At 37.1% G+C, this 12,690-nt stretch overlaps 1 protein-coding gene across 1 annotated transcript; it reads left to right on the top strand.

Annotated features, from left to right (window-relative positions):
• Positions 1-10,823: 10,823 nt before the first annotated feature.
• Positions 10,824-11,768, top strand: LOC127210431 (olfactory receptor 6C1). The gene has a single exon (XM_051170110.1). It carries the CDS (start codon positions 10,824-10,826, stop codon positions 11,766-11,768), a length of 945 nt encoding a protein of 314 aa, XP_051026067.1.
• Positions 11,769-12,690: the final 922 nt, after the last annotated feature.

The raw sequence follows: 12,690 nt of genomic DNA, 5'->3' as shown, positions 1-12,690 counted from the left end.
TCGTCCTGCTGTTTGGCTGTGTGGGATTTTTGGTTTGTCAAATAGAGAATTGGCCTCCTAGATGAAAGTCAGACTGTCAGAGCAAGACAGGGGGATTGTGAGAGGAGAGATGGGTAGAGGCAGAGAGTGAAAATAAATGGCTCCCCAAGAGATGGGTCACCCTTCCAGGACTACTCAGGCCCCGGAGGAGTGGATGAAAGCAAGGAGGTCCCTTTATATGAAGGACTCAGGTCACAGTTGGCCTTGGATTCTCTTTTCAGTTTTCAACACCTTATATCAGATTTCTGAGACAGCTTAACAAGACAGAAGACCAAAAGAGAGAGGAGTCTTGACCTCTCAACAGCAAGAGGCAGACTCTCTCACTCATGCAAAGTTGAAGAGTTTGCCAGAGAAGCGAGATGAATGTTTCATTTCATATGAAAGGAGTGAGGGCCAGAAACTGTTGCAGCACCTAGCCCATGATTTCTCCTGTAAGCACTCCATTACGTGACAAAGATGAGATGGGCTGTCCCAAGAGATAATTCTTTTTTTCACCTTGCAGAACTCCTTTTTTTTAAGGGTCAGGCCCTCTGTCATGATTTCCTACTGACAATTTGAAGTTCATAATGTTTTGTTCCTTAGTTAAATTGAATAACAAGTTTTCTATAGTTTTATACGTTTTCTACTTTGAAGTTATACAGCAATATAAAAGATAAATTTAGGGTCCAATCTGAAATCTATGTTGATTTTCTGAACAGTGCTATATCCTCCATAAAACACATTTATTCTATGTCATGCCTTAGACCCAGTGTGTTCTATACCACATCTGATCTAATCGTCATAGCTCTTTTTATTGATGTTGAGAGAACTTAAGTGTTTTGATCAGGTAAATTGGGCAATAGCAAAGATATAACTTAATTTTAAAAGCAAACAAGAAGTCATCATATTTGCTTTATTTCTGTTATGCACTTAATCATATTATGTACAATCAATTTTATTGACTTTTTAATGTAACAATATCTTGTTTATTGCTGTATAAATATAGTGTTAATTAAGGAAGAGAATAAGGCCCATGTTATATTTTGACATATATTATAATGTGAGTCAGTAAAAATAAGAAACTTTTCAATGGCATTAATATTTAATAATAAGGTGAGCAGGGAGAAAAGGACAAAACATAAGCAGTACCGTCGTAATAAATAGGATCCTGGCACGCATACTGAAGATAATGGAGTTAGGAATGCACCTATTCCTTTGGAAAACATAACACATTAGAAGATAGTCCCACAGAGAATCAATAAGGAGCAGAGAGACTGCAAGAGCCAGCTGAAAGCATGAACTCACAGTAATTGTGACAGCATGCACAAGCCCAGGGCAAAATCAAGTCAGACCAAAGACTAGCAGAGAGAGGGAGGTAGACAGGAAGTCCCATCCCTAGCAGAACCTATGGCAACTGAAAGCTTCTGAGAGGGTAAGATTTTCTCTAATATAGTTACTGTTGGTAAGACAACTATGTTCCAACAGATGGGCTACACATCCAATGTGGAGGAATGCTGACTGGATGTATCAACCATCAATAAAGCGCTATTTAGCCAATCAGCTGGGCAGAAGGACAGGAAGTGGAAGGCGGGACTTCCTGGAGGGGGAAAGGAGTTTGTTGAAGAAGGGAGAAGGTGACTTGACGAGGACCGAGGACTGGCCCATGGGCCATAGTGGCAAGTGATTGGAATATATGTGTGTTATAAGGTTTAGAGTAGTTTGTTTAGTTTATGGGTAGATTAGAATCAGTTTAGACTCTGCCTGGTGAAGTGATGGCAGCTTTAAAGTAAGTTTCAGTCTACCTGTGTCTGTTATTTGCTTTGTAGGCCGAATGGATACAAATTACTATAACAATCTAAGAATATACAGGTGGCACAAATTAGACCTGATGTAAAAAAAAAAAAGGAGGACACAATAAGGAAGAGAGGGTGGCTCCAGGAAGAGTTGGGAGGAAGGGCTAATATGACTGTATGATAGTCTCAAAAAACTAATAAAAAATAATATTCTGTATCCACTTGATACAGTTGTTTCAAAAAGCCATAATACCAAGGGGTAAACTTATATTTTTCAATGCTGTTATTTCCTTGTTTTATCTTTTGTGTCACTGGGCATTGTCCCTAAAGGCTCCTTATCCAATTTCAGCCACAATGTCTGTTACAGTTTATATTCCTTTGTGAATTTTTACATTCCACTTCCAGCAATTATGATTCTCTGAATTAGTCCCTTGAGCTTGTTGCGGAGATGATAGATAAATCATTTATTAACAGATGCTATCATTTTAATGATTTTCAAATGCATAATAATTTTTTTACTTTGTTTCTTGATCCTTCCTCTTCGTAGCCAATAAAATATAACCACTCAGTAAAATGTGATGATTAAGACAGAAACTTTTGCAATATAGAAGAAATTAGTTCATCAAAGGGACAAGGAAATATGTTCTAAATTCTGGTTTTCCTAGACGAAAGCAGTAACATTCACTGACATCTTCAGCGTTACAGCCATTCCCTGTGTCTGTGAAACTCTGTAAGAGCCAGAGGTAAGGGAAACATAAAGACAGTACAGGAACTCTCAGTTCCCAACTGATCTGTTACTTAAGTGACCAATCTTTAACAAAATGTTTCTTACTATATGAATTTACTCATTTGTTAAAAGCAAGGAAATTTTACATGTGTCTGGCTTAATCAACATCTGTTTCAGAGAATGTGTATTCATTAGAGGTTCTCAAAGATTGTATTAATATGTGCTGACTATAGGAATTAACGTGGGTTGTACAATTTTTCTGAATCTCTGCACTGCATTAAGTTAAACGGGAGACAGCATAGAAGTCTTTATCCACTGCTTAAGTAGTGCCTGTAATAATTCACAGATACTTTGACTATCCTTTCCAAACTTTAAACTTGATTCCAACGCAAAGAAAAATAAAATATTAGTGCAGCTATTTTTATAGCCTGAATGCCACATAATTTTAAAATTATAATTATTTGCATAACTTCATTTGATTTTCAGAAGTTCTGCTGACAGTTCAAGTCCACTTTAAGCAAAGAAAATTAAATTTGAGCAAATTAACTAATCCAATGTCATGAATACATAAATATTCCCTTTGTGTTTTCAGTCACCATCTCAGCTACCACAAAAAAAAAAACATATGTTTTCCATGATGCTGAAGTGACCATACAGTTTCCAAAACAGTGGTTTGATCTTGTTTTATGTGACAGTTGTTACTGACATTTCTTTTACTCTCTTGCTTGATTATACCTAGATAGTTACTGACCTGAAACTCTTAGATTCAGAGTAGACATTTGCCATGAACACTTAGAAATGTGATGGGTCACTATTTATTAACTTAAAAAATGAGATTTGATGGACTCTCTTTCCTCTAATTATTTCTGTAGCAAGTGGTGCTGATGCTGACAACTGCATGTGTCCATCGTTCTTGAAGTTAATTAATATCACTTGTTTACATCTCTCTAGAAAAAAATACCCAAATTCATCACAAAATAATAAAAAGGAACTGTGAGTGCCACTCTTGGAACTTCCCACCCATTGCACTGTGCTGTGCTCTAAATAACTTGTTTTTATTTTTTAAGGACAAAGAACTTACAATGTTATAAGTCTACTAAAAACTCGATAGCTTCTCCTGAGAAGTCACTGCTGCACTGAGGTTAACAGAAAGTCTCCAGGAATCCTACATTGTGAATTATCCCCCAAAATACTGTACAAAGCTGATTTTTTTTAATGATTAGAGACTGAACCAGATATTGTTCACATCTTTATTTAGAATATTATTCTTTGGTGTGTGTTAACCTGAGCATATTTAAATTCATGAGCTAGAAAGAAAACTTGTGACATGATCACTAACGTGCACCTTTTGGATATGTGTTCTATGGTATAATTGAAAATAGAAGAAGTTGGAAAGTACAGCAATATTGCTAAGGAAAATATTAACCCAGAAGACTATATGACATAATGTAATATAAAGACTGTGCATACAAAATAAAATGTAACTCTTCAAAGTCTCTTCATCAGTTTCCTAAAGAGCATCCTCTCGCTCCTGAGCACACTGCATCCTTCAATGGTGAGTTCTGTTTCCTTCAGCATCACCCTGGTTCACCTAGAGGGTCCCTGTAAGTACTTAGTGTCAGGGACTTAAAGTTGTCATGATATGAGGCTGTTCCAAGAATAACGGGGCCAAAATTCTTTATAACCATTATGTTTAAAAATTTTGATGATCACTATTGTTTTATATCACCATAGGGAAAAAAATCTGTTTCAAATGATTTGGATAAAGTACAGCAGAAATGTCGATTAGATTCATAGAGATTAATTATGTAAGCCAAGCCTTCTGAAGGGAAAAATAAGGATCTGAATTCATATCTAAAAAAGCTCAGATTAAATTTAAATATACTAAGATATTCTTCGTACGTTGTACAATTACACCTCTGCAGCAGTTGAAGACTTCAGGAATCATGTGCACTTTAATTAATATTGAAGTTAAATCCTTAAATGGACTATGATTACGCATGACCCTCATTAAGCTTATTGTATGATAGCATATGTATAATCCACTGACTTGTCATAAATAATTTTACATCAGAGCATATTTTTCTACTTCTGGTTCTAGACAATGAATCTTCTACCACTAGAATCTTTAATATTGTGGTTCTAGGTTTTGAAGTCTGTCTCTAGAAATGATCCTTTTCTGTCATAACTCCTCTGTTTCCCACTCATGCCTTTTTCCACACATCTTCCTACATCTTTTCATAGCTTTAGTCAATAACAAAAGAAAAATAAGCAGTAACATTATTATTTAGAAAATATTAAAATTAACAAAATGTTTTAAAAGTAATACATGTTAAACCTGAAAAAAAATTTTAAATACTTGGATATATCTCCAGAAGTGAATTATTCTCTATCTGATAAAAAGTTAATTGTAAAAAATAAATAAATAATTAAAAATAAAAATAAAAAAGTTAATTGTGAGTTAAAGGTATTATAGAAAGCCCACAGTATTTTTTTTTTAGATTTTATTTTATTTTTTGGCGTATACGTTTATATAATTACACATAGGTAGAAAAATCACATACAGCTAAAAAAAAACGTGAAACAGTCAGGGATCATATGAATGTTACATTCAAGGTGTTTGGTTAATTGCATTTGGCAACCTTGTAGAAAACATCTTTCCTATCTTAGTAAGTCTTAAATTCTGAATGAGAATCAATATCTACCATATCTCATCTCTGTCAACTCAAACCTCTATATAGACCTAAAAACATCTTAACTCCTAAATAGCTAAGGTAATTTGTAAGACTAAACTAGCTGATCTTCAACCCCATCAGAGACTCGAGAAGGAATGAAACTTAATTACTTGAGTGAACCAGAAGTACAGGTTAGCACCTTCCAAACTGAGAAGGAAAAAATGACTGAGGCATTTTGCTGCCTGAACAGTCACCCAAACTCTCTATAACATTGGAGCATCATCTTCAGCCTTCTAGCCCAACATAGCTGACAGACATATTTGTGAGACAGGAACTATTGAGGACTTGCTTACCCTGTCTCGACAGAGTTTGGCTGTCAACTCTGCCTATATCCAAGCTTGCCCATTTTTAGGCAGAATTCTGTCTGTTGCAGAAATGAGTATGTTTTACCCAGTGGCTGGTGTGCCACATTTCAAGCCATCTCTATAAGAAGGATCTTTGATGCTCATCATCTTGAAGTAGGCTTTGTGTTGCCAGCAGTTAACCTGTCTTGTTGTAAAAAAAAAAAAATCTCTGAGATATTAAAAGCTTCTTAAATGTCAAATTCTGCAGGTCTCTGACACTTTGAAGATCTTATCTGTTTAACCTTATTTATATATATAGGATCGTGTCTGTCAAACCTAGGGTGTATAGTCTTGTGATTAAAAATATTCTGGTAGTTGAAAAGACCATAATTTTAACAACTAACAATTAACTTGTAGTATTTAATTATCATAATTAGCCTGCAATAGCATTTTCCAGGTATTGGAAGTAAGCTTTGTATTATAATCGAGGTGTATGGGTTAAATACCTCATATTAGAGTAGAAATATATATATATATATAATGTGTGTGGAAAATAGTCTTACATTTGAAGTCTATATCAATATATAAAAGATAATCTTATTTTGTATTAATATACAAAATTCTATACCAATGAATTAAAAATAACCTTTTCTGTTAGCCTGGTCCCATAGAGATTCACAGAGACTGAAATACCAATCAAAGAGCATGTATAGGACCAGGCTAGTTTACTCTACAAGGTTTGTTCTGGTGTCCTTGTGCTTTCTGGCTCCCTGATTGAGAGACATCTAAGTTGTTTCCAGTTCCTAGTTGTTATGAATAAAGCTGCTATGAACATAGTTGAGCAAGGATTCTTGTAGTGTCATAGAGCGTATTTGGGCGTAGGCCTAGGATTGGTATACCTGGGTCATGAGGTAAAACTTTGGTAAATGGAATCTATCAAGAAAAATGTTCATTTCATTTAGATTTTCCAATTTTGTGGCACACAGGTTTTTGAAGTAAAACCTGATGATTCTTAGGATTCATTCTTTGTCTGTTGTTATGCCCCTCTTTTCATTTCTTATTTTTTAAATTTGAATATCATCTTTCTGCCTTTTAGTTTGGCTACGGGTTCGTCTATATAATTGATTTTCTCAAAGAACTAACTCTCGTTTTTGTTGATTCTTTGTATTGTCCTTTGTTTCTAATTGACTGATTTCAGCCATGAATTATTTCCTGCTGTCTACTCCTCTTGGGTATATTTGCTTCTTTTTTGTCCTAGATAAGATACAGGGGGTTATTTCCATTTTCTTGTATCTATTGAGGCTTGCTTTGTGACAAAGTGAATTTTTGCAGAATTTTGGAAACAATTGCTTGAAGTGTTGAGAAGAAGGTATATACTTTTGTGCTTTGGTGAAATGTTCTATAGATATTGGTTAAGTGCATTTTGTTCACAACATCTGTTATATTCATTATTTCTCTGTTTTGTTTCTGTCCTTGATCTGCCTACTGGTGATAATGGGGTATTGAAGTCCCCACACCATTATTGGGTTCAACATGTGATATTTCTTTGACAAATGATTTTTACAAATTATTTAAGCTTTAGTAATGTTTCTATTAAAAATGTGGATGTCCTTGTATTAGGGGCATAGATATTCAGAATTGAGACATCATTTTGGTAGGTTTTTTTTTTTCCTTTGATGAGCATAAAGTGTACTTCCTCATCTCTTTTTGTGGTTCTGAATTTCCAGCTACCCCATATCTTTTTGTAGTTCTGTGTTTCAAGGTGCTGGGCTGCCACAAAACACCATACTGGAAGTACATGTTTGTCTCACATGAAAGTCCAGTCATTGCCAGCTTCCAGATAGAAATGGCAGAATCTTCGAGTCTCATGTTTCACTTCCCTTAGGATCAGCTAGAGGGCATAAAGTGAGGTTTGTGTCCTAGACTCCTCATCTCACAGGAGATGTGTAAACGTGTTTTTCCACTGTGTTACAGTTATCCATAGGCTCAATTTTCTTAACAAATATATTTTATTATGAACTTATTAACTGAGAGTACATCACTTATAACCCAACTAACCTAAACAATAGGAAAAGAAGATTAAAGAATACAATAATGAAACCATAAGGATATGAGTTTTGAGGAACAATTCTCCTGGCATAGTCAGCAGGATTTCTTATGCTGGAAACTGGAGCAACCAGAACCCAGAACCTCAGCCAGAGCCCCGAGCCCCAAAGCCTTCCTTTGAGCAGTTCTCTCTAAGAGCATCTCAAAGTGCAGTGATAAACAGCCAAAACTATCCCAAGTCTCCAAAGGCCCCGCCTCTTATTTTTGGCTCATTTTTATACCTCCTCTCAGAATTTGTTCAAGGATTTTTTCAGCTGGTTAATAACCAATCTCTCCCACATGGTGGTTTGACTTCTAAGGGGATAAACATCACCTGCTCTCTCACAAGTATTTTCCCATGCCCCATTTGTGATCTAAACAAAAAAAAAAAACATGTTTATTTCTCCTTCAGTTATCTTTTTAAATGAGAGTACCTATGCCAGACAGCAGTGGAAACCCAGGGGTTCCAAAGCCAGCAGTGATACTGCAGTGTTCCAGCCCTTCAGTTAATCCACCATACTTATGGCAGAAAGGGCAGGCGAAACCTTGTGCTTGGGCAGCTGGAGTGCAGGTCTAGTGGCTGCTTAGTGGTGGTCAGTGGTTCATTCCTGAAGAAAAGCACTGAGCTCACTGTAGTAGGGTAAACTTCAGTGGCAGCAGAGGCTGTCAAGCCCAGGGGTCCAGTAGTGAGTTCTTTGGGGAGAAGAGAAGCCCTTTTTTTTCCCAGAATAAGCAAGTCTCAGATGGCCGTTGATGAAATAGATACTGTTGGCCCATTTATTTCATGTGAAATAAGGACTTACAAACCTTAGGCAGTGGGAGAGGCTTTGAGGATGAATGCATGTCATTGGCTGGGACACGGGTGCTGGCAATGCTGTATTTGCATGGGGAAAAAATCACAGGAGGCAAACTCATGTGACTGACCCCCTGTAATCTTGAGGCTGTATCATGGGATCCTGAGGCAGGCACAGAAAACAGTGAGAGCTTTGTCCCACACTCTCCATCCTCAGAGGGTAAGGGAGGATAGAAAGAGAGAATATAAGGAGAGACCATTGAAATGGGTGGGCATTTAGAGGGCAATATGTAACTCTAGTGCAATGGAAACTTCTTGGAACCTATGAGATTGACCATAGCAAGGACTTCTGGTGATAGAGAACCTGAAAAGGCCGTCTTATCTAACCAGACTAGGATCCCAGTGGTGGGACTGGGAAATACAACCCACAACCTGCCTCACCTTCAAGATATGCTGGGCCATGGTGGGAGTGACTGGTCTAACCTGAGGCACCATGAGTGGGTACCCATTGCCTAGATGGCCAAGATTGAGGATCTGAAACTGCATGGCTCAAAGACCTAGGGTAGAACCAAACAAGACTGTCAAAAAAAGTCAATAAAACGATTCCTAATGATATTCTGAGATATTCATATGACCGCTGCCTAGACCGATCATTATCAGAAAGACTTCCTCCAGCAGCTGATGGGAGTGGATACAGAGACCCACAGCGAAACACTGGGCAGAACTCAGGGAACCCTTTTAAATAAGAAGAGGTGTAGGAGCTAGAGGGGTCAGAGAGATCAGGAGACCATGGCCCGTAGACTCAACTAAGCAGGGCTCACAGAGGATCACAGATGCTGAGGTGGTATCCATGGAGTCTGCATGGATCTGGTCCAGGCCCTCTGCATACAGGCTATGGTTCATTAGGTTGGGGTTTGTGTTGGGACTCCTAACAACAGAAGTGGGGGGGGGTGTCTCTAATCCTTTCGCCTGCTTGTAGGACTTTTTGCCTCCTACTGGGTTACTTTGTTCAGCTTTAACATGAGGGTATATGCTTAGTCTTATTGTATTTTGATATGTCCTGTTAAGTTGGTATCACAGAGAGGCATTCTCTTTTCTGAAGAGAAATGAAGGAGGAGTGGCTCAGGGGAGAAGGGAGGGGGTGGGGGTTAGGAGAGGGCAAAACGAGAGTTCAGATGTACTCTATGAAAGGGTAAATAAGCTTAGGCACATCTAGCATCTGGAAAGGTCTATACAGGAATCTTAAAGTGATGTTTTAAACATTGATAGGCAGCTAAGGACAAAACAATCCCTCCTAATAATTAAAATAGCTTTCTCATTCTCTTTTGTAATTCTTAATACAATTACATATTTAAATAAAGGAAAATTTGAAAAGATGCTGGAATAGTGATACAAAGGTGATGCTGTTTGTGATAATATTTTGGAGGCATCTTTAAAAGATGAAAGGTAGTTTATCTGAGGAGCCTACCTACTTGTCCTTCTCCTGCGTCTCCAGGCTGTGTGACACCTATCAACTTGATTTCCTTATTTTGCTTTGTTCACTTTTTATTTTTAATCCATGTTTATTCTACAGTTAGAGTAATTACAAGAAGCTTCTGCATAATTACAGCAAGCATTCATCATGTCCAAACATCATCCTTCCCTCACACTCCCGCCAAACCTGTACCCTTCAAATTTTCTAGTAATTACTTCTATGGGTGAGCACTTCAAACTTTTCAAATATGAGAGAAATATATGGTACTTGTCTTTCTGTGTTTGTCTTATTTTTGCTCAGCATAATGTTCTCCAGTTACATATATTTTGCTGCAAATTCTAGGATTTCAGTCTTTTCTCTGGCTGAGAAAATATTTTTATAATATATTATCTGCTGATGTGCCACAACATTGATTCCATACTAATGTTATTAGAAAAGTGCCATAATAAACATGGAAATGGTGCTATCTCCTTTCTACTTGAATATATTCTTTTTCTTGGGGGTGATGAGATCATTGGATCATATTATCTCCGTTATTATTATTATTATTCTCCAAACTGACTGTACTAATTTACAATCCCTAAACCAGTTCTTTTCTCTCTACAGATGCTCCAGAATTTTCCACAATATTCACTATACATGAGCTGAAATGATTGCCATCTCATATTATTTTTACCAATTAAGTTGGTTTAAAAAATACGATTTCAACAAAGGTGTTTTTCCTACAAAATGGAAGCAATTAATGGGCCATTGCCATTTTTGTGTGGTTTCTAACACACCTGGATGCAGAGAAAGCATACTTTTGTAAAATTCTAGCTCCACGCTGAAAGATTTATTATTCTACAGTTCAAGTTGGTAATCTGAGGAAATTTTTGTTGATATGTCTGGCTAAAGTTTTTTTAAGTGGGTTCTGAATGAGAAACCACACAGAAACCACAGAGTTTGTTCTTCTGGGACTGTCAGACGACCCTAAGCTCCAGGTTGTGATCTTCGTCTTTCTCTTCATCACCTACACTCTCAGCATCACAGGCAACCTGACCATCATCACTCTCACCTTGATGGATTCTCACCTCCAGACCCCCATGTATTTCTTCCTCAGGAATTTCTCTGTCTTAGAAGTATCCTTCACAACTGTCTGTATACCCAAGTTCTTGGGCACCATAATCTCAGGGGATAAAACCATTTCCTTCAACAACTGCATAGCTCAGTTATTTTTTTTCATCCTTTTGGGAGTCACTGAATTTTACCTCCTAGCTGCCATGTCCTATGATCGTTACATTGCCATCTGCAAGCCCCTGCATTACCTGACCATCATGAGCCAGAGGGTCTGCACAATGGTTGTCTTTGCTTGCTGGCTGGTTTCTTTCCTAATCATCTTCCCTGCACTCATGTTGCTCCTACGGCTTGATTATTGTGGGTCCAATATCATCGATCACTTTACCTGTGATTACTTTCCCCTGCTTCAGCTTTCCTGTTCAGATACAAAGTTCCTGGAGAGCATGGGGTTTTCCTGTGCTGTCTTTACTCTGATGTTCACTTTGGCGTTAATATTTCTGTCCTACATGTGTATCATCAGAACAGTTGTGAAGATTCCTTCTGCTAGCCAGAGGACAAAGGCCTTTTCCACGTGCTCTTCCCACATGATTGTCATCTCCATCTCTTATGGCAGCTGCATTTTTATGTACATTAAACCCTCAGCAGCAGATAGAGCATCTTTGACCAAGGGAGTTGCTGTGCTAAATACCTCAGTAGCCCCCATGCTAAACCCCTTCATTTATAGCCTGAGGAATCAGCAAGTCAAGCAAGCCTTTGTGAACATGGCAAGGAAGATGGTAGCTTTCACAAAGTTCATGAAATGATGTGGGCTGTGAATGATGGACACATTGAAGATAACTCATAAATTAAACATAAATTCCAATGACCCAGTCATATGAACATTGGTACTTCCCACCCTCTATTTCATTTTTGTTAACAATTTACCAACCTATCTAGTCATTGAATGCCTTATATAATTATTACCTTTTTAGGTCTTTTGATATAGCATTTATCTGATCTTTCATAACAGCTTCTTAATCTTTAAATTTTATACAGATAAAAACTACAGTTTGGGCAATAAACATTTTCCCAATTACATGAACCAATGTCTTCACAATAAAAATATAACCACTGTGCTCCGTGTTGCCTTATTGCTAATAATTGCCACAAAATGAGAAAAGCAATGTGATAAAATTTGATGAAAAAAGAAAGTAACAGAATTTGAGGGGACCCAAAATTATAGATGGAAATCATTGATTTTTCCTGAAATGTCTACCTCCCAAAATGAATGACAAATGCTATATTTTAAAAGCACATAACTGACAGAACTGAGGGTTCTAGCACTTCAAAGCATATATTGGCCCCTTAGCAAATAAAGGAAACTATCTGGTAAGTTAAATATCAATAAATTGCTTGGAGGCACAATCAGATTGGTAGACTATATAGAACAATGACATATAACATTAAAATATTAGCAACTACACCCATAGTTAAAGTTGTTGTGGTGGTGGCTCAGGAGATGGCTCAACAAATAAAGACACTTGCTTTACTTCAATCTCCACACCCACATGGTAGAAGAAGAACTGCGTTCTAAAAACTGTCCTGTTATCTTCACACACAAGTCATGGCACATATATGACCACATAGACTATACACACAGGCAAAAAAATAAGTAAATGAGATATTTATTTATTTATTTATTTTTACCAAAGAGAGTTTACTAGCATGTTGTCCATGTGATGCAAT

Source organism: Acomys russatus, chromosome 28, assembly GCF_903995435.1.
Source record: "Acomys russatus chromosome 28, mAcoRus1.1, whole genome shotgun sequence".
Lineage (NCBI taxonomy): Eukaryota > Metazoa > Chordata > Mammalia > Rodentia > Muridae > Acomys > Acomys russatus.
Note: the sequence above shows the minus strand (reverse complement) of the source record. Positions and strands in the feature narration are given on the sequence as shown.

Excerpts from the sequence above, each read along its gene's own strand:
- LOC127210431 (XM_051170110.1), top strand. The coding sequence starts at position 10,824 with ATGAGAAACCACACAGAAACCACAGAGTTTGTTCTTCTGGGACTGTCA.